Genomic DNA, 21,636 nt, shown 5'->3' on the forward strand with positions numbered 1-21,636 from the left:
TCTCACTGGGGGGCTGCTCTTCTGCCCAGGAGAATCTAAGCCACCCTAAAACTTAAAATCTCAAATAATTAGTGAATAACAAAACGCAAATATTCAGAAATATATTTACAAAAGGCAAAACCCCTGATAGGTGTAGTCCACATGGGTTCTAGAACTAGATAAAGAAAAGATGGCTCCTGTGGTTTATTTCAGGGGGTACATCAAAGGCAGGGATAAGGGTTTAAGGGCGAAGTCTTGCTTGTGATGTCTTACAGTGATCAGGTTGATTGACATCCTGGCAGGTCACACCCATCTCAGATGCTGTGTGGGCCATGGCAGAGGAGGATAGAAATTCATATTGTCCCTGGGCAACTGACCAGAGAAAATGTCCACTGGTCATTCCCAGACACCAGATGTCTCTATCCACTAGGCTTCCATGCATGGTGACCCACATGCAACTCATGGACGGTTCATGACACTAAATATGTCATTTATCAGATATAAACATTTAGAAAGTAGTTTTCTCCTAGTCTGTGTCTTGTCTTTTCACTTAGTTGTGTGTTATGAAAAGCAAAAATTTAAAGTTTTGCTTTATCAGTGTTTCCTATTATGGTTCATGTTTTTTGTGTCCTAAGAAATCTTTGTCTAATTCAAAGACACAAAGAATTTCTTATAGGAGCTTTGTACTTCAGCCCTTAGGTTTTGGGTCCATGATCCATTTTGGACTAATGATTGCATATGGTATCAGGTAAGGATTGAGATAAATTTTTTTGGATGTGCAGGTTCAGTATTTCCAGTATCATTTATTTAGAGATCATACTTTGTCCAGTGAATTATCATGGCACCTTTGTCAAAAATCAACTGACAACCATTTGTGTGGGCTTATTTCTTGATTCTTTGTTATGTTCTAAGAGAAGAGGGAGAGAATTATTAGAAATATTAGATGTGCTCCCACTATCTAGACCATAGGATCTGGATGGTGGAAAGAGCATAGAAGCCCTTCCTGATGATACCAGGATACCTTAGATAACCAACTAATGACTTCTATTCATTCAGTTAGCAGGCTTTGAGCCTAGGCTGGATGCTGGTGAGCCAGTCTTTGCCTTTACTGAGTTCACATTCACTTCCAGCAATGGGAACTTGAGACAGGATCAACTGAAAAATTTTATCAGCTACCTTTAAAGTAACATACTATAGATCAGCTTCAAGTACACTTTTCTCAAAGCCCATCCAAATATATTGGCTGATATAACATGTAATATACTTATTGGCTAATTTCTGTTGAACTGTGTGCTTTTGTTGAGTCCTACATTGCCAAACTGAGGGTTTTTTTGCGGGGTGGGGAGAGAAACAGGTATGTGCTACTCATACCTACAGCAGATACAGTGCAAGCTGTTCAGTCCCAAATTATGGTTCTGAGACAACAACTTTCTTTTAGAGTGAAATTAATAGGCCTTCCCTGTCCCACATGATTCTTGATTTTGTGGATCAAACTTGGCCCTTGAAGAGTTTTAAAAAATCACATGCCTGTAATTCCAGTGACTTGGGAAGCTAAGGCAGGAAGATCTCACGTTTAAGGCCAGTGTGGGTAACTTATCAAGATAGTGTCTCTTTATCTTTTTTTTTTTTTTTTTTTTTTTTTTAGTGTCTCAAAATAAGATAAAAAATCTGAAAGGGCTGGGGATGTAGTTCAGTGACGAGTGCTTGCCTAGCATATGCGGAGCCCTAGGTTCAATCCCCAGTGCTACACAAATAAAAGGAAGAGATGTTAGCCATCTCATCTGATGACTGCCTTGGTAAAGCCTTTGTTCCTGCATGAGCTTTCTGTGTTTGGCTCCCAACCTTCCTTCACACAGAAACCAGGGTGATTCACTCAAAAACATAAATCTGACTACGACACCTCCCATGGGCCCACAGTCCCACCTGAAAAGCTCTATCACTTCCCCTTCAGCATAGCTGGCTGTGTTTACATTAGTCCAAAACCAAGTATGTGGGGTTCCCACTTTTCCCAGGCTCTCTCAAAACTCTGTCCCCCCCTCTGATTGGCATGTTTTCTGACTATGTTTTAACAATTCATGGAGGTATTTTTTTCTTTTCAAAGTTTTCCTAACATGCTTCCTCTGCCTGCATCTCTGTCCAAATTACTTTTCCAAAATGCTTTCACAGTGCACTTACCACCATGCACTGAAATACCCATTTAATGCCTCTGATCACTGAGGATACCCATTGAACTGGATTGTTGTGCATGTATCCTGTCTGTGATAAATGTTTATCAAGCCAACCAAGAAAGCTGCTTTTTACTGCCATAGTATTTATAAGAAATTCAGTTTATACAACACTCTGCCCAACACTCTCCAGTTTCAAGAGCAGTGTGACTGGGAAGGAATGTAGAAGAATGAAGTCTAGATAAAACTCCACCTCCTTCAATCCACTCACTAAAGGTACTTGTGGTGGGCCTCCTTTCTTGATGCTGTTTATATCACTGTCAGAACACAGAAGGAGAAATGGTACACTTGAGTCATTGGGAATTAAGAGGAAGTACTGATCAATCATACAGGAAATGGAATTCCCATGCCTTAATCTTTCCTCCTTGGTCTTTTTTCCTGATTGAGGGCATCTCTGTTCTTTCATTCCTTCATTGCAATTGCTACACAGAGTGACTTAACAAAAAAACAGCTCCTACCTGCCAGGATCCTCTCCGCATTCATCCGGTAGCTGTCCACAGTCTTGGCCATGAAGCGTGCTGTTGCCAAGTGATTTAGCATAATTTCACAGCTTTGGTCATTTTTCTCCCACATGTCAGTTCCTTCAAAAGTGACAGCCTGGCGCTCCATTAAAGTCACAAGGGGCATCAGCAGTGGGACTGACACATTGTTGGGGGGGACACACGTGGATTCTGAAGAATAAGGAATACAGTTTTCTACGTCATTTGTTGGAAGTTATCAGATTGAGGTGCCTGGTAGCCTGTGTCTGGTTATAGCAATGCAGATAAGCGAGGCTGTCACCTGGTAAGCGCCTTGAGCCAGCGACAGTCCTGTAGACAACAGAGGCCTCATGATATGCTCGACCATACATGGACATGAATGGTGCAACCACTGCTGCTGGCCCTGCCCTCCCGGCTCACCTCTGCCCTCGTGCAGGATCTTGCTGAAGGGCTTCAGCTGCTTCTCGTAGAGGATGGCGGTTTGGGTGTACTGGTGCCTCAGGGCAGTCCATGTTTTTTCTAACCTTGTGATCTAGAAAAAAGAAAGTAGTTGTTTTGAAAAAGGCTCCTTTAAGAAAATTACCATTCTGCTTAAATTTTGCAATCGGTGATAAATGCACCTGGTAAAACTATTAAAAGCAATTGAAAGGAAAGTGTGGAGAAAAAGTAACTTCTCACCACCCCCTATTCCAAGCTCTAGTGGGCCTTCCCTGAGAGCTCTCTCCAACTGCTTGATTTATGTGTGCCTGCATCTACACCTTTTAAAAAGAAATATCACACTATAGGCATTTTCCTTCCTTGGAAATCATTCCATATAAGTACATAAAGAACAAACAGCCTTATCTTGTCAAACTCCTATAGAATGTTCCACTGTATGGATAAACCAGAGTTCTGTTTCCTTCAGGTAAGTGTTAAACACATTTTGCTATTACTCCAAAGGTTTCACATGTGTGAAAATATCTGGATGATAAATTTTCAGAAGTGGAGCTGCTGGGCCAGAGGGCACGAGTATTAAATGTGGGTAGGTATTACTACACATGTCTACCATGGAGTTGTACTGATGTAAGGGTGTGGGAATGAGAGGCAAAGCACTTTAAAGTTGTTTGTTCGTAATGTCTGAGGCACACAGAAGACTGCTCAGACCGGGTGATGCCAATGCTCATTCCTCCTTATTTCTTTTGGCCAATATAGTCAACATCAGCATATGCTACTGACTGAACTGTCCTAAGATAAATGATTCCCCACTCATACCACAAAACCAACAGATCTAAGTGTCTTCAGTTTTCTGCATAATAAGAAAGGGCACTAGTATTTAGGAATAAGAGCCAACACTATGTGAAGTATTTGAAGAATTTCAGTTAATCTTTGCAATGCCTGTGAGGCAGGTATTTTGACCTCATTTTACAGATCAGCAAAAGTCTAGATTAGGTAACTCGCCCTGGTTTCTCAACCGGTCATTGGCATAGCTGAGATTCATCTTAGTCTCACAGAGCGCCCCTATATTCCAAGAGGAAGGTCGACATTGTCACTGGTCTTCCTCTGCCATATTCCATGCTACCCTTTTCTTAAGGGCCCCTCCCAGATGTGGCAGAAGGGCAGATCAGGATGATGATGTGAATGTGACTCCCTGTGGATTTTCCCTGGTGGGCCACTTCCCACCCCCAGCAGTCCCCTGGCTCGCCCCAACCCCTAAATACTCTGGAAAACTGTGACCCTCACTGACACTACTGGAGGGGACAGAATACCTCCAAAAGCATGGGGTAGTTTAGGATAAACTTCTAGCTTCTGAGTTTGATGTCATGGACAGCAACCGTGTGATCCCACAAAACATCCCCTTTACCACGCTCTCAGGAAGCTGTGGCTGGAGGGCAGAGCTTTACACACACAGTGCAGCCTTTTGGCTCAGCTGTCAAATTACAGGTAGTTTTGGATAAGGGAAAATAAATGTGATACAAATTTAAATACCTGAACAAAAAATTATAACCCATTGTCATAGTAGAAATAAGAATGGAAATATGGCAGAATTTCTGTTACATATTTCAAATATGGATCCTAAAAAATTCCAGTGCACCTGAATTATTTAAAGCTCTTGAAATATTGTAATTGATTCCCCCAAAATTTCTGAAGAAGGTGTTAAGTTGTTCCGCTTCCTGCTTTTAAGGTGACTTTGCTTTATTTAAGGAAATTATTATCCTACCACACTGACTTGCAAGACATGTGACTAGCTGTTTCCCTCAGTGGCACTGATGGATTTTCAGTGAGCACCTGGCAGGATTTCAGAGACAATCTGACTATGAAACAGCCAAGCTAACAGACCAGTTACGGTGTTACTAGCTACAGATTTGGCTTGTAGGACCTTAATCTCAGAGTCCTACAGGCATCTAGGGCTTGAAAGAATAGAAAAGGGAAGGAGGCCTTCCTTTAAGAGGGCCTGTTTGCTTTCAAATACAGGTTTCCATGTTTGATACTCATCCCAAAAATCTCTGTCAAGGCAGATAAATTCAAATACCCAATTTTAGCGGTTCTGATTTATATAGCAAGTGAGCCAGAAATCTGAATTTTTAACAGGAGAGTCTGAGGACAATACTTTGAGACAAACCACTCCAGGAATTCTCTGATAGAGGCTCCTCAAAAGCCTTGGTTTCCCAGTCATTACCCCAAACTGGCCACAAACCTCCTGAGCCAGACGAGTGTTATACAACACACTTCAGCCAAATGTTTCTTCCAATGGTTCTCCAGGAACAAGGAGTGTTTGTGAGGATAACTCTTGTTATTGTACATCAAAGTGTGGACTGGCAATAATTATGCACTGTTTTATTTTTTTGATACTGGGGATTGGGTCCAGAGCCTCATGCATGCTAAGAAGTACTCTACCACTGGGTTACATCCCATGTCCACATCTTCAGTCCTTTTAAAAATATATTTATTTTGAGACAGGCTCTCATTAACTTGCTCAGGCTGGTCTCAAACTTGGATCTTCCTTCCCCAACCTCCCAAGTAGCTGGGATGACAGACATGCACCACTGTGCCTGGCTATCCACTGTTTTTATAAACAGCTGGAATACTTAGGACACTGCTCTTGGTTGTCTGCTAATCAAAACAGCTTTCACTAAGATTCAGTTTATCTTTTGAGACTGACTGAAATAGTCTGTGACTTGCCAAGCATAGGAATGCAGACCTCTTTCCAAAACATTAAATACACACATGCCTGAGAGGCCACACAAAGCAAGCGGAAATTCACCTGTGGCATTTCCAGGGCTTTCATGATGGCTGAGAAAGAATAGAGGTCTCCCATGGCATCTTTCAGTTCCACTGCCACCTGGATGATCCTGTTGAGAGTGGCTGTGCGGTCCTCCAAAGTGCCTGTGCAGCCCAGAATGTCCACTGCAATGCCGATGGCCATCGTGTTGTGTCTGAAGGGGAGATCAGTGGTCAGGCTCTGGTCAGGAATAGGACTAGAAGAAAACTACACCAAATTGGCCAGGAATAGGACTGACTTTGTGCCATTTGCTGTCATTGCTGGGATATATGTTGGCAGGTCAGAGAACTGAACTCAACAGAGACCATACCCCAGCAGACAAGCTGTGCCACTGTCAAGGCCACAGAGGACAAGGAATGTTCATGAGGATAACTCTTATTATTGCACATCGAAGTTGTGTGCATGATGCAGTCAAAAATAAGATGCCAGCAAAGCACAGTGGCATATACCTGTAATCCCAGCGACATGAGAGGCTAAGGCAGGAGGACTGCAAGTTCGAGATCAGCCTCAGCAACTTAGCAAAACCCTGACTCAAAATAAGAAGGGCTGGGAATTTAGCTCAGTGATAGAGTACAATTGGTTAATTTCTTAGTATCACCAAACAAAGAAACCAACCAAGCAAGATGCCCCAACACAGGGTCAAGTTCAACCATGGACTGGGGGTCATGAAGACCTCCTGGGGCAACCGTGTGTGAGAGGTTGAAGGAGACACCATGTCCCCCTAAAACATGCATATACACTGGGAATGTTCCCCTCAGGGAAGCCTGGAGCCATCGTCACTGAGCACCAGGATAGGGGAACAGAAAGGTCAAAAAAATGAGATATGCTTGAAAATGACATGGGTATCAGAGCAAAGAAATGAGAGAGGAGCTAGGAATGGTGTTCTGTAGCCCTGTCAAGAGGCCACGAAGTGAATGGAGATGGGGACATAGACGGAATAGCTGAGAGGCAGGAATTTGCCTATTAAATCAAACCCCATCCAGGCACAGGGCCATAAAGGCTAAGGCAGGAGGATGGCAAATTCAAGGCCAGCCTCAACAACTTAATGGGACCCTGTATCAAAATAAAAAATGAAAAGGGGTGGGCATATAACTCACTGGTAAAGCATCCCTGAGTTCAACCAAAAAAAGAAAAAGAGGGAGAAAAAAATAAAAGATCAGACCCTCAAAAAATAAAAGTCTTATTTTCCTTAACAATCCTTTTTCTCCTCCTGAACTACTTGGGTCAAAACTCAGACTCTGAAGGAAGCAGAGTCGTCTTTACATAACAATGGGATGGATATGAATGGGGTCAGTGGGTGGCAAGGAGCACAGATTGTGACCCCCCCCCCCCCTTCTTTCTCTCTGAACCCAGGAGTTCATTGCATTGGGCCAGAATTGCCTCAAATTTTTTCCAGGCTGGAGGTCAAGCCCCACTTTATAGCTATGGTTACTAAAATACACATGCCTTTAGAACTCCCAGGCTGTGCTATCCTGAAAGTTCACAGCTAAAGGTGTTAACTCCATGCCCTGCTCTGTGTGTGCCTGGGTGTGTTGGTCTCTCTCTTGCCTTCCTTGAACAAAGGGCAGTAATGTCCAGCATCACTAAATAAGCAATGACCTCCTGCATCTCCAAGTGTTTATACATAAGTGTGCATGGTGCTAACTTGTGACATGACTTTACACTGGTACTGAACTGCTTGGCTCCTCAGTTTCTTCAGATGTAAAATGAGAGCAAGTGTTGGGAGAGAGAGGCTGCGTGGGTATAAGAATAACAAGCACCTAATGAATAGTCCTTGTTACCACCGTCATCTTTATTTGTATGTCTTCTCTCCCTGGGTGTCCTGTCTCTGTTTCTTTCCTTTTTCCCATCTATCTTCTTTTCCTAATTTCTTTTTCTTTTTCCAGGGCTTCACATAAGCTAGACAAATGCTCTACTACAGAAGTAATCCCCAGCCCTTTTTTATTTTGAGATAAGGTCTCACTAAGTTGCCCAGGCTGGCCTTGAACTTGAGATCCTCCTGCCTCAGCCTCCTCCAAGTCATTGGGTTTAGAGAGGCATGTGCCACTGCACTCAACTCAGGCTCTCCTTTAAGGCCTGGTGTTGCATCCCAGTGGTACCCTTCTTGGGTACCACTGGGCGGTGAATGACTCAGGATGGCAAGTCTGTAGCATCCGCATCAATAATCAGTGGCAGGAGGCAGTCAACCATTACATGAAGGACATTTCCAGTTCAGTGTGCCCATAATAAGCAAGATAGTAAATTAAAAAATAAAGGTGGTTTTCTATTTGATTTTCAAAGGCGAGTAATATCATTTGACAGTTCAGGACCCCAATGACCTTGGCCTTTAGTGACACGCTGTAATTAATCGAACCTCTCCTGACCTCTGTAGAAAGATTCCATAGGTCAGTCTTGAACAGGAAACAAGCTAAGGAGCCAGGCCTTGGGCAAGAAGCAATTGGGAGAATAAAGAAATGCTACCAAGGACTGGGGCTGTAGCTCAGTGGCAGAGCGCTTGTCCAGCATGTGTGAGGCACTGGGTTTGATCCTCAGCACCACATAAAAATAAAGGCATTCTGTCCATCTACAAGTACCAAAAAAAAAAAAAAAAAAGAAAAAAAAAAGAAAGAAAAGAAAAGAAATGCTACCAAGAATGAAAGTGAGAAAACAGTCAAGGAGAACCCCGATCCTGGGCTGCTCTGCTGCTTGCATGTCCCCGCACACTTCAAATTACTCATAAAAGGAGGTTCAGATTCATTAAGCCTGGAACCTGGAGGAACTTTCAAGCTAAATGTTTCACATGAGAAATGGGGAAATGAGACAGTGACTGCTGAGCCCAACAACAACAGAGGGGGGAGCCAGGCATGAGCAGGAAGGCAGCTAGAATCTAGAAGCCTGATGTGGAAACGCAGGGCAGTTCAGAAGTCCCCAAAGCTAAAGCCATAGGTATGGCCTGGGCCCTTCCTCACCTCTGATCTCACAGTCCAGTATCCTGGGTGTTTTCTAGGTGTTCAGCAACAGCTCTGAGGCCAAAGCAACTGCTGCACTGGGGTTGCCTTACCAGCTTTTTTGTGTTGGTTACCTGGGACTGAACTCAGGGGCACTAGACCACTGGGCCACATCTCCAGCCCTATTTTGTATTTTATTTAGAGACAGGGTCTCACTGAGTTTGCTTGGCACCTCATTGTTGCTGAGGTTGGCTTTGAACTTGCCATCCTCCTGCCTCGGCCTCCGGAGTCACTGCTATTACAGGCGTGCAGCACTGCGCCTGGCAGTCTTACCAGCTTTACTAGCCACATTAGCTTGAAAGCAGCTCTACGGAGCCCCTGAAGCTTACCTTAAATGTAGGGTTAACTTTCTAGGGGCTGATGTCTGCTGGCTACATGTGGCAATCTGACTACAACTAGTAAACATTTTCATTGCTCAGCCACACAGCTGTGTTTCAGGTGCCTGACAGTCATATGTGGCTAGTGGCTATTTTAGTGGCCAGTGCAGATAAGAGCATTTCTGTCACCATAGAAAGTTGAACGGAACAGTGCTGTGACTCAGGACATCATGGAAAGCCGTGGACAGTCAGTCATGGCGCCTGGGGCACTGGTTGTAGAAACAGAAAACTTAAGATAACAAGATAGTCTTGCCTACATCAGCTTTCTAAAGCCCAGCTTTTGTGGTATTATGAAAATCTAATCTTGTGCTTTGTTTCTTAAAAATATCCCTGTCTTCTAAACATCCCATGTTCACACATGTGCATTTTAATGGGCACCCAGGGCTCTGGCTTTTCATAAGAGGACAGACACTCTGGAGGCCCAGAGTTGTCAACAACAGGATTCTGCTTCTCCACTGCAGGGGAGTCAACCCTTCAAAGTTGTTCAGAACCAACTCCCACCTAATTCCTCAAGGAACCTTAAACTCCAAAGAGACAAAGATGTGCAGGACCTGAGGGGGCTTGAGGTGGCAGGGAGAGGGAGATCTCTGCTGCTTGCAGCATCCCACCTGTGTTGCCTGTCAGCCAGTGGCCTCAGACAGGCTGTTCTCTTGACTCACCCTCTCTAGGAACAAGGCCAGGAAGGTCCTCTTTTTCCTGACCTGTGCTGCACTGTCTCATTGTGCATCTCCAGGCTTCTGAAAAGAGTCACCCCGGGGCCAGGTGACATGACATGGCTGGACTGGTGGGGCTCCTCTCTCCCACTGAAACCGGCTGCTTTGACACCTGCAAGGAGTTGGAAGGTGGAAGACGCAGAGGCCAGCACTGCTCACCTTTCAATTATGTCCAGGCGAAGCTGGTGTCCGTGAGGCAAGGTAATGAGCTCCAGCCCTGAGCTCACACCCATGTTCCTCTTCATCTCTTCAGAGACTTCAAGTATCCTAGCAACCTGTCAGGAGCAAAGCTGAAATTCACTGGATCAGGAAGTGGGCTGGTCCCAGCGCATATTTAGCATGTGAAAAGAAATACACTAAACTGGGACAGTGGCGATGAACTTTACATTGTTGCATTTCTTCATAAGTAGCAGTGTCCAAAAATATGGTTCTTATGTATTTGCGCATTTTAATACACATACCAGAAATATAAAACTAATAAGTGGGGAGAAAGACTGGGGAAACACCCAAATTGGTCTGTAGAATCTGCAGATTTGGTACATATTCCTTCCCAGCCAGGGAACGGTTTAGTTCTCTGGGCTTTTGTCTGACACAGGCTGGATCCTGCTGCGACGTTCAGTTGCCAACAGCAGGACTGCGTATGTGCAGTCCACCATCCCCTGCAGTGGAGAAGCAGAATCCTGTCCAAGCTCCCCTCTGCTGTGGGCTTTGCGATTCATGTTCTCACTTAACTGCCGTGGCTGGCTGCTATTACCCTTAATTACATCTCTCCGGGGCGCAGTGAATGCACCGTGTGTCTGGAAGCTATTAAAAACATGTAGAGTGATTTGAAACCCCAAGTCTCAAACACACCCACACGTCCTCCTGAGAGGAGAGAGGTTTCCCTTAAACAAAGTCTTTGTCCGCATCAGCTCTCACCCATCTCGAGTCTAGTGTAATCAGTTGATCTGAATTAGGCATCAGTAGACCATCTGCAGTTACTACACACTGCAGTGAAATGTCACAGCTGAGTTGGTGTGTCTCCAACTGGGCTACGAGGCCTCGCAGCACACTGATGGACTGATAGTACAACATGCAGACCCAATGGGTCTAACCAAGCCTGGACACAGAGAGTGTGTCCCTCTCCTCTGTTTGGTGGACTTATCCTTGACCATAATTACCTAGGAACATGAGCAGTGCAGATGTCTTCATCATAAGCCAGAAAAACATCTGGAAGTTTAGCCAATATTATTAACTCTGACCCTTAACTTCTGTGGTTAAGCAAAGAAACTACTGTGAGCCCTGGGAGATGAGCCTGGAACAGCTACCAGTGGGGAACCCAGACCAGGATGCAGAATCCACACTGCAGTCTCACCTCCACTCTCTGGGCCTCAGTTTTCCCTTGTCTAATCCAATTGCTAACTAAGTTCACTTTTCTCAAGGACTTTGCAAAGGATTCAAATGACCTTAAAACCAAAAGAGCTGAGCATGATGGCGCATGCCTATGATCCAGTGGCTTGGGAGGCTGAGGCAGTAGGATTGAGAGTTCAAAGCCAGCTTCAGCAATGGCAAGGCACTAAGCAACTCAGTGAGACCCTAAATAAAATACAAAATAGGGCTGGGGATGTGGCTCAGTGGTTAGGCACCTGAGCTGAGTTCAATCCCTGGCACCAAAAACAACAACAACAAAACAAAACAAAACAAAACAGAAAACAAAACCCAAAAGCTATTTGGAAACATAAGTTATGAATCATTTGCCACGTGGAAGTGGGAAGAATTCTGGCCAGATCCTGGTAAAGAGATTTGCACCTTGGCCTTGGCAAGGCAACTCAAATACAGGCCCTGCACACTTCCTCACGTGTTTAGACAGCAGTCCTATTAGAGGTTCCAAACCCTGTTACCTCTGTGGGGACACTCCCCTCCATGCACACTTTATATAATGAGACCTTAAAAGGCTCCTCCTCACTAATTCAGCTCTGTTCTGGAAGTATTAACAGGCATTCTGCGATCCCTCTTCTGAGAATGAGAAGCCTACAGTCTGTCATCTGGGTTCCAGGGGCCACACCTGCTCACTCTAGGCTAAGCTACAGTACAATAAAATTCTGTTTTGGGGGTGAGAGGGCGATTCTGGGGATTGGATACAGAGGTGCCTTACCACTGAGCTTCCCCAGCCCTTCCTATGTTTTTTTAAAATATTTTTTTAGAAGTTGATGGGCCTTTATTTTGTTCATTTATTTATATGTGGCGCTGAGAATCTAACCCAGTACCTCACACATGCTAGGTAAGCACTCTACCACTGAGCCACAACCCCAGCTCCTCTTCCTATTTTTAAAGATAGTGTCTTGCCAGGTGTTGTGGTACATGCCTGTAATCCCAGTGACTCGGGAGGCTGAGACAGGAGGATTCCAAGTTCAATGCCAGTCTCAGCAACTTAGGTAGACCCTGCCTTCAAATAAAAAATAAAAAGAGTTGAGAATGTAGCTCAGTAGTAATGCATCCTTGGATTCAATTTTCAGTGCTTAAAAAAAAAAAAAAATTCTCACCAAGTTGCTTCGTGCCTTGCTAAATTGCTGAGGCTGGCTTTGAACTTGTGATCTTCCTGCCTCAGCCTCCCGAGGAGGTGCCCAAAGCTGTGTGGCTCACAGATGCGGAGGAAGGAGGAGCACTTGCAGAGCGAGGACTGTGGGCTGGACCCAGCAGGGCAGGGTGGCATATGCATCCTAGACAGGTATTCCAGCCGCCCTCTGTCCTCCAAGTCTGGGCTCTCCCAGCTCTGTTAAATCTCTGGACTCTGCCTTTTCTTCCTCGTGCCACTGCCTTGGAGGCTGCTGCATGACCCAGGGCAGCCTTTATGGATGCCTGGCCTGGCCCTCTTCCCAGGTGCAATGAAATTGCCAGGCTTTGCTTGCTGGCTCTGCTGCCTCCAAGCAGCACAGAGGGCTCAGATCCATACCTATGCACTCATGAGTCTGTCTCCCTCACTCAGTGATAAAGTGCTTTAAAGGCAGAATCCAGAAGTAGAGACTTAGAAACACTGACCCCAGGGTCCTCCCTGTCCTAACCCATCCCTACCTTCTTTGACTCACAAATGAATCTTCTGTAAACCAACCTCTCTCTCCATGGATTTTTTTTTTTTAATTTTAATATCTATCTATTTATTTATTTATTTTATTTATTATAAGGTGGACACAATACCTTTATTTTATTTTTATGTGGTCCTGAGGATTGAACCCAGTGCCTTACGCATGCTAGGTGCACACTCTACCGCTGAGCTACAACCCCAGCCCCTCCCCATACCTTTTGACATCTGAGCTTCTGCACATGTGCCTTCCCACCAAGCACAAGATGCTTTCTACATTTGTCTGGCCAATTATTCAGACTTCTGAACTCAGAGCACCCTGACTTTAAGGAGGACCACAGCTTCTGTGCCTTCCTTCCCCTGCAGAGCATCTCCCACCTGGGTTGTGGTCCAAGTTCCCTATCACTGTCCTTCCCCACCCTTCCTCCATCAGACAGCAGTGCGGTCCCTCTAGGGCAGAGACCATGAGCCAGCCTGGCACACAATAGGCAGTCAATTAAGGCTGAATACAGAACACCAAGAAATACTCAATGCTCATAGTGGGCCAGGCAAGGTGTCCATGGCTTTACCTGTATTATTTCCATTAGTCTACGCTGATTATCTGGGTCCCTATGTTCCATCTGATAGTTAGGGAGAGAAAGAGCCCTGTAGCCACTGTGGCCAAGGGGAATTCAGACTCAGGCAGCTCACCCCTGAGGTCAAGCTCTTAACTACTGCTCAAAGATGAGCAGGTGGGGCACAGGATAAGGGGAGGCTTGCTGTTCCTGGTGGTAGTGGCTCAAGGCCCCTAGCCAGGCCCTTGGGGGTAGAAGCTGGACACTGCTGGGCAGGCAGGCTCCAGGGCTCTCAGGACCTCTGCTATCCTGATGGCCTTCTGATCATCTATCCCTGGGCTGTGTGCTTGGGTGGGAACTGGAACATGGGGCCCAGATGCTGCCTGGCGCCTGATTCTGACTCCTGGGTGGCCTCATCTGGCTGCTGCTACATTTGGGGTGGAGAAGAATTTTCCTCTTAAGAGATGCTGGTTGTGCCTGCTGGTTCCAGGAAGAGAAGAAGGAAACATTGGTGGACAGCAGGAAGGACTGGATGCAGCCCTGCCCTTGGGGCTGGGGGAGGCAGAGCCCAGGCTGGCTCCTCCACTGCCAGGGGTGCCCGAGAGCAGACAAGAAAGCGAGGCCCCAACAGGAGGGCATGAGGCCCCACAGAGCAAGAGCGAGGGTGGACTGCATGTTCTTCAACTGAGAACACTTGCGCTCTTATTTCATAGCTGTCAAAGGCAGTGGGGAGGTTCCAGTACTGCAAAAAGTGGGCAGGTACCTCTCCCCTTCCTCGACCACCATCAAGCCCTACCTGAGGCCACAGAAGGATTTATTCCACTTGGAACTGTTCAGTTTGCCCAGACCCATGTTTTCACAAGAGCTTCCTCTATGGAGAACCCAGGCAGGCTCAAGCCAGCCTAGAATCTCACTCCTGGCCTATTAGCACGTTCTGCTCTCATATCCAGGGCTCAGTGTGACTGGCTGACTTTAACAGGAGTCCTCAATTCTTTTACCTCAGAACAGGTTTAGCTTGCTTTAAAGTGAGGTAAGAATTGAACACGGCAGATTATCTGATCACCTGTGAGCACTGTCCAAGGACCCCTAGCCAATCCAGCCCATCAAGACAACAAGCCCTTGTTTTTCCAGAGCAGAGTTTCCCTGCTTTCTTCTCAGGGCCCCTTAATAGAGGTGCTGCCTCACCCAGAAAGCTTCACCTCCCAGGCCTGGACAGTGAGGTATGCCACTTACCGAGTCACCCCTCAGGCTCTGTTTTCAGGAAAGGATTTTTTTTTTATTCCCAGGACCATCAGCAACTATCTAATAATGTTCCTTAAGGCTGTTGTGGGGAGCCCTTCATCAACGACCCAACATGCTGGGGAGTGTGGGGGGGGGGGCGGGGCAAAGACTGGATTTCCAGCCACGATTCCTGACTCAGGAAGAAAAATCCAATTCTTAAATAACCCTTGACCTTTGAAGCTAATTGAGTTCCCTAAACTATGAATGAAAAGGGGCTTTAAATTTCACTGAGGCCTTGTCTGCTGCTCAGATGTGCAGGGATCAGCCACTTTATCCTGAGGAGGTGGCTGAGCCCTGCTCAGCCCAAGACACCTGTTGTCCAGAAATATCTCAGTGAATGATGAGGTTGCCTTGGGACCTCCTCTGAACAAAGGCCACCCACACCTGAAAGAACCACGTCTGATCAAAAATGATGTTGAAAGACAGTCATCAGAGACTTTCAGCAACAGATTCCAGGTTTGGAAAAGGATGTACAGGCCAGGGTCATCTGTGTGGTAAACAAAGGATATTTACAGAGCATATGGTAATGTGGCATTTTTTTTCATGCACCAAGTGTTGCCAATGGTGATCACCAGGAAACTAGAATTTGTGTGATTTTAATTTTATCTTAATCCATATAATTTGTTTAAAAAAATCAAGCAATTATTGTAAAAAAAAAATCCAGGTGGCTTTAAAAATGCTTATCCTAAAGACTATTTTAGTAACAGAATATATAATGTATGTAAGTATAATGTATAATGAAATAAAAATAGCCAAGACTCTGCTACTCCAAAAACTAGTTTTTCATCTGTAGTTGACTCTCCTTTGGCTTGGCTCTTGCCAGTTCTGATGGGGTTGAGTCCAGGGGAGAATTTTTAACTAAGCACCAGGTGGGAGGAGGAGATTGTGCTGAAGCAACTGTCACCAGTAGGGGTGGGTGCAGGGAGCGGACCCTGCCTTCCCTCTGTCCAAGGTGAAGTTTACAAGCTTTCTGGACAAAGGTTGTCTTGACCGTGGTTCCCACCCTGTAAATAAATCCCCACCCCTGTGTTATCTTCAGACTTCAGACATAAGCAAAGCACTTAACTGGCAAGGAGGAGAGAAGCAAGACAGACATTCTCACGAACCTTCAAAAGGCCAGAAGGAACCTAGTGCCCGAGCACTCACCTTGCAGTCCATGCTCAACAAGTGCTGGGCGATGACCTTGGGGTCGTTGTTAGTGAACAGTTCTTTTGCACGTTTCAACATTGCTGTTTCCAGGGGCTTGTTCTCTGGAGGAAGGAGCTTTGACACAAAGTCATTGGGCCTGAAGGAAGAGACAGTCTCCAGGAGAGGTATTACAAACTTGTCCTTGTCCTCCTGTCCATCACCCATCTGTGCTGCTGGCAGTTCCCAAGGTCTGGCCCCATCGTCCCCATCAAGGATCAAGTAGTTGGTTCCAGAGTTCCGGGGACCAGACACCCCATTCTGCTTGGCTGTTAGCAGTTCTACATGGCTGCCTTGGGCACGTAAGGGCAGCTTTGCTCCTCTGTCACAGCCTGCAGCAGAGGCTGGGTTCAGTTCACAGTAGTTGGCCTCCGAGTTGAGCCAGGCAGCTGGGGATGGGGGAGCTCTGAGGAAGGGCACCTTGCAGGGCTTGGGGGGCGGCTTGGGGCACAGCTGGCTGTCAGACCCCCGCAGTGCCTCCCCTGTTCTAGCATCTGAGGAGACCCTCCGAACCAATGCTGGGCTCAGGGTGGGTTCGCTGCCTGTCCTGAACACAGGTGAGTTCGGACAGGGGCTTTTGTCCATGCCTGGGGACTGGGGAGGCAGCTTACAGCCTGTGGAGGATAAGAGAAGGTCAAAGAACACTCGCTGTGTGGAGATCAGAGAATAAACAAAACTGGAGGGACATGGCAGCTCCCAGCCCTCACTTCATAACCCTGGGTTTCAATTTTCCCTCCCCAAAGTAAACGGTGTGGCTGCCCAAGCCCACTCCAGAGCAGTCTAGAACTCTGTGAGTGCTAGGCTGGCCCCACCCCACACTCCTGGGGCAATTCTAAATCCTAGGGACAGCCTGTGGACAGCTGGGCTGCTAGGTCATTTCTGGCCACAGACAGAGCAGGAAAACATGTTGAGCTTGGAGGACAGGGAACAGTGCTGTCTTGCCCTCAGAAAAGAAGTCTCCAGCCACATAGCATAAAGCATCCTGAGTCACTCTCAAAGCCAGGGCCGATCCCAGACAGCGTGAAAAGGAAAGCTAGAAACACCGTAAAGGGAGACAAAGACATTGACACAACCCACACAGAGTAGTTCACGAAAGGGCATTAGGAAAAATCACTTCATGGTCCCAAGGAAGGCCACTTATGTAAAGAAAACAACAAACAAACACCAAACAACCCCACAGCCTATTAATGTATTTGGTTACTAGGTTTCCCCATACTTTATCATTTCTCGGGTTCTGAAAGGAGAATGGAGAAGGGAGGTCCCTCTGGACAGCTGCTCCACCCGAAGCCCCAGGATCAACCCACCCACCTCTGCCCAGGGAGGGGACTGAGGGAGTAGGCTCATTCATCAGGAAGGCAGCCAGTCATGCCATGGGCTTGGAATCAGAAAACTTGGGTTCAAATGCTAGGTGATGCGGGACTGGTTACTTAACGTCTCTATGCCTTAGTTTCCTTAACTACAAAATGGGGATAATCGCACTCACCTTGAAGGCTTATTACAAGGCTTAAAGGTTCATAAGCAGCAGGCTCAGCGCTTTGCAACCAGATACAGTTCTGCAAAGCCTTTCCCCTCCAATCGGGAGCCTTGGGTCCTTTTTTAATCTAGGTGACTAGATAGAGCAAGACAACAGGGTGCCCCTTTTCTGGAAAATTCCCAAAGACGTACCGATTGGAAGGTGACTTTCCGACTGGTGGGCTTTGAGGGCTAAGGCCCTCCTGTCCTGCATGTCATCCAAGCAGGCTGGCTGGCTGCCGCTCTTCTCTTTATTCCTGAAGTCAAAGACAAGCGGGGCAGAAACATGTCATTAAGCTGTAAAACCTTTAGGCAACGTCATGGAAAGTTAAAAAAAAAGGGGGGGGGGAGAAAATTGCTCAGAATGAGATTGCTATGCATACCCTGACAGTAAAGGAATGTCCACGAAGGAGGAATTACTGATGGGGCGATTACTCTACAACCCTGCCGTGTGCTCCATCCCACGCCCCCAGGACCAAGGCAGCTAAGTCCTAGGGTGCCTCCTCTCAGCCCTTCCATCCTGTTGAACCGAGCAGGGTAAAAGTTTCATGGTACTCCCGGGAAAATCTGATGAACTGGAATGTGTACTTTTAACAGAGCCTAAAATTACTTTCAGACCCCAGGGGAACGACTTGTTTAACCAGCATGCATTTTCCACAATGCTTCACCGTGTCAGCTGGAAGGAAGCTGTGGGGCACTTTCCATTTCAGAGCAAATCTCAGCATCCCCCAAGTCATCTGCGGGATTGCAGGGGAGGCTGTCACACCCATCCTCCTGGCTGCCTGGGGGGACCCCCAGAACACCTCATCCCGCTGAGCTGGAAAGGCAACTAGCCTGGTCGGCAGGCAGCAGCCAGAGGCGCAACGCACCCCCACACTGGCAAGAGGTGGAAGGTCTGTCCTTCCAGATCAGAGAGGGAATGTCCCTCATCGGCACCCAGCAGTGGAAACTCCTGCTACAGGAAAAAGCACCCCACCAGCCAACTTAGACAAACTTTAACTGGCCTGGCCATAAGCATAAGACATTCTTATGTTATGGAAATCATCAAGTTCTTTCCTACCTTTGATAGCACCAAAGAAACAAATTAAAAAAAAAAAAAAAAGCTCCCAGCAACAGAGTAAGTCCAGGAACCCCTCAGAGATAAGGCAAGGCAGAGGGTAAATTCCAATGGAAATGGCTTTGGAGAAACGACATGTAATCAGTGGCCACCCCTTGGTCAAACGCCAGGGCCAGAACAGCCTGCGGTAAGCAGGGCCACGGTAACCTGGTTGAGAGCACACCTTTGCCTGGGGCCGGCCGGCTGCCAGCCAACCAGCATGCCTGACGTCAGGGAGCGTGGCATCAGGCCAGGGCTGACGTGGGGGAGCAGGGCAGGGCGATGGCCAGAGGGGCCATGTTGGTGTTTGGCCCACCCTGCCCCCGCCTCCAGGCCTTTCCGGCCTCTGCCTGAGCGCCTGAGCGCAGTGGTGCAGGCTGTACATTCCAAAGGGCAATCAGAGTGGCTCTGGAGGCCTGCCTCGGCAACCTGGAGACTTTCTCAATCTTTCATTTCTTATCTTTCAAAGTTTTTTTTTTTTTTTTAACCAGGATCACTGGGGGCAGACCAGGAGACTCCTTGAGCATACTTCCAGCTGAGTGTTGCCAAAAACTGGCTCCATCCACACTAACTCCTGGCTCCAAAGGCTGAGCAGCCAGCCCCCATTCCCAAAGGGATCAGAAGAAAAAGCACCCATTAATGTTTCCAGGGATCTTGAGTTCAGTCTTTCCCTGAAACGGAGGATTTCCATTTTTGTCTCCTTGTCTGCAACTACCCTGAGTTAGTTGGACTTTCTATTGCCTCCTAGATACTGATAGTTACTAGGATTCTTAGTACTTACCTAGTACTATGCGCCTATACTTTTCTAAGCACTTTGCTTAGCTTAAGCTTCATCTTTCTGGATAAACAAAGGGAAGCCCAGAGAGGTGAAAGCATTTGCCTGGGGTTGCACAGCTGGTCAGCATGGAGCCAAGCATAGGAGCCATGGAGCCGTAGCCAGATGCTGACTAACATGTACCGGAGCCTCCAGGCAGCACACAGCTGTAATTTGTGTTACTCAGAGTTCTAAATTTTTGCAATATAGAAATTACAGTTCATGACATGTCCTCTTGGTCCAGACAGAAAACCAGTGAGTGGAATTAAACATGTTGGTTATGCACGTCAGCTGAGAAGCCAGGAGCTGGGTCAGGCTGCATGACAGGAGGGAGGGGCCGGGGTGGTCTAGGTCCCAGCCTCTTCTCTCTTTCTCTCCTACACTGTTAGGTAAAATGCACATGGACCTCTGACTCCACAAGACAGGTCCTGTACAAATCAGCTTGGTGAGCCCTGCCCCGGGGGGGGGGGTGCTGGGGGTTGAACCTGAGGTGCTCTACCACCCAGTTATATCCACAGCCCTTTTTAAAATTTTTATTTTGAGGGGGTGGAGTTGTGGCTCAGCGGTAAAGTGTTCACCTAGCATATGTGAGGCCCTGGGTTCGATCCTCATAACACATAAAAATAAATAAATAAAATAAAGGTATTGTGTCCAACTACAACCAAAAAATAAATATTTAAAAAAAAATTTTGAGATATGGTCTTACTAAAATGCTGAGGCTGGCCTGGAACTAGCGATCCTCCTGCCTCAGCCTCCCAAATTGCTGGAAATACAGGTGTGTGCTGCTGTGCCTGGTGCCACTTGTTTTTGATACAACTCAGTTGGGAACTAACTGTGCACTGCCTTATGGGCATTCTCACCAACATCCTTTACTGCTTCTCTATTCTCATTGGCTGAACTAAGCCCAGGTACCCCAACCAGGCCTGGAGGCCCTGGCACCCCCAGAGGAAGCCCTGACCCACCTGAGGAGGTTCCCCCTGGGCAAGCTCTGCTCCCGGGCCTGGACGCCACCCATGGTGAGGCTCAGCCTCTTGGCCACGTCCTGCCTTCCCTCGGTGAGGCTGCCCTCCTGGGTCCGGCCTGGGGACGTGCCATAGCGCTCCTCCAGACACCGAAGAGGCACCGTCCTGTTGATGGGCTGGAAGATGATGGCACCGCTCTGCTGGGAGACGGGCCGCCGGTTGCCCACATAGCAGCGCACCAGGCCGGGGATGGAGTCGAAGCTCTCCATCTCAAACTGGTACTGCACGCGGCTGTAGGCCTCGCTGAGCCGCAGAACCGTCCGGTGGATCTTGAAGTGCTGAGCCAGGTTCTTCCACTGACAGGTCAGGACAAAGTTTCCGGGGCTGGACAGAGAGTCGCGAACCAGAAAGTCACCATCCCGTTGCACAAGGTTTTCAGACACCTGTGGACAAAGTGGTGAGTGAGGAGAAGGGAGGGCAGACTCTTGTGCCTTTGCAGAGTGCTGGGACCAAGGGAGGACAGCACCTGGTGTCTCTTCCTCGGTTGGCTCCTGAGCTTGTCAAATCTGACATCTATTGACGGACCACCTTCTACGTGCCAAGCACTGCTGTAGGCACCTGCCGCACGCAGTGATGAAGCAGGCGCCCGGGGATCTCCTGCCCTTCGTGGAGCGCTTGGGGTGCGTGAGGCTACCTGAACGAAAGGTGTGGTGCATCGGAGGTAAAGTTAAGAGACAGGAAGGCAGAGAGAATATTAGGGAGGAGGAGAGTGAGGGCTGTCCTTCCAAAGAGGGTCCTTGGGAAAGCCTCATGAGAAGAGATCTCCACAAAGATTGGAAGGATGTAAAGCAACAGAGAACAAGAAAGGAAAAACACATGTGCCTGGCAGGTCTGGTTTTCTCTCCCCAGCCAGGGGAGTGAGAAGATGGGTATCGGTTGGTCTCTGGAAGTGTCCCTCTCTAGGCCTGGCCAATGGTAGGAGGGATCCATAGGTGGATCTGTAGCATCAGACACATGCTGGATTCTGGACATGCCAATCATTGGCTGGGGAAGCCTGGAACAAAGCCAGGTTGGGCTTTCTCCTCTCACCAAGTCATTGTGAGGATGATGAATCTGCATTCATAACATGCCAAGCACTAGCACAGTGCCTGAAAC

At 47.3% G+C, this 21,636-nt stretch overlaps 1 protein-coding gene across 2 annotated transcripts in view; it reads right to left on the minus strand.

Moving 5' to 3' along the window:
• Bcar3 (BCAR3 adaptor protein, NSP family member) overlaps positions 1 to 21,636 on the minus strand; it is a 114,398-nt gene that overhangs the window by 1,688 nt on the left and 91,074 nt on the right. For both annotated transcript variants that reach the window (XM_046461988.2, XM_046461997.2), the window contains 7 exons: positions 20,482 to 20,924; positions 17,763 to 17,866; positions 16,059 to 16,711; positions 10,179 to 10,294; positions 5,925 to 6,096; positions 3,104 to 3,215; positions 2,663 to 2,875 (listed from right to left, as the gene is read on the minus strand). In XM_046461988.2, coding sequence (XP_046317944.1) covers positions 2,663 to 2,875; positions 3,104 to 3,215; positions 5,925 to 6,096; positions 10,179 to 10,294; positions 16,059 to 16,711; positions 17,763 to 17,866; positions 20,482 to 20,924 — 1,813 coding nt within the window. The remainder of the gene's footprint in view (positions 1 to 2,662; positions 2,876 to 3,103; positions 3,216 to 5,924; positions 6,097 to 10,178; positions 10,295 to 16,058; positions 16,712 to 17,762; positions 17,867 to 20,481; positions 20,925 to 21,636) is intronic.

The sequence above is a fragment of the Marmota monax genome, unplaced genomic scaffold (assembly GCF_021218885.2).
Source record: "Marmota monax isolate L192 unplaced genomic scaffold, Marmota_monax_Labrador192_F-V1.1 WCK01_AAM20220418_F8-fsc00070, whole genome shotgun sequence".
Taxonomy (NCBI): Eukaryota; Metazoa; Chordata; class Mammalia; order Rodentia; family Sciuridae; genus Marmota; species Marmota monax.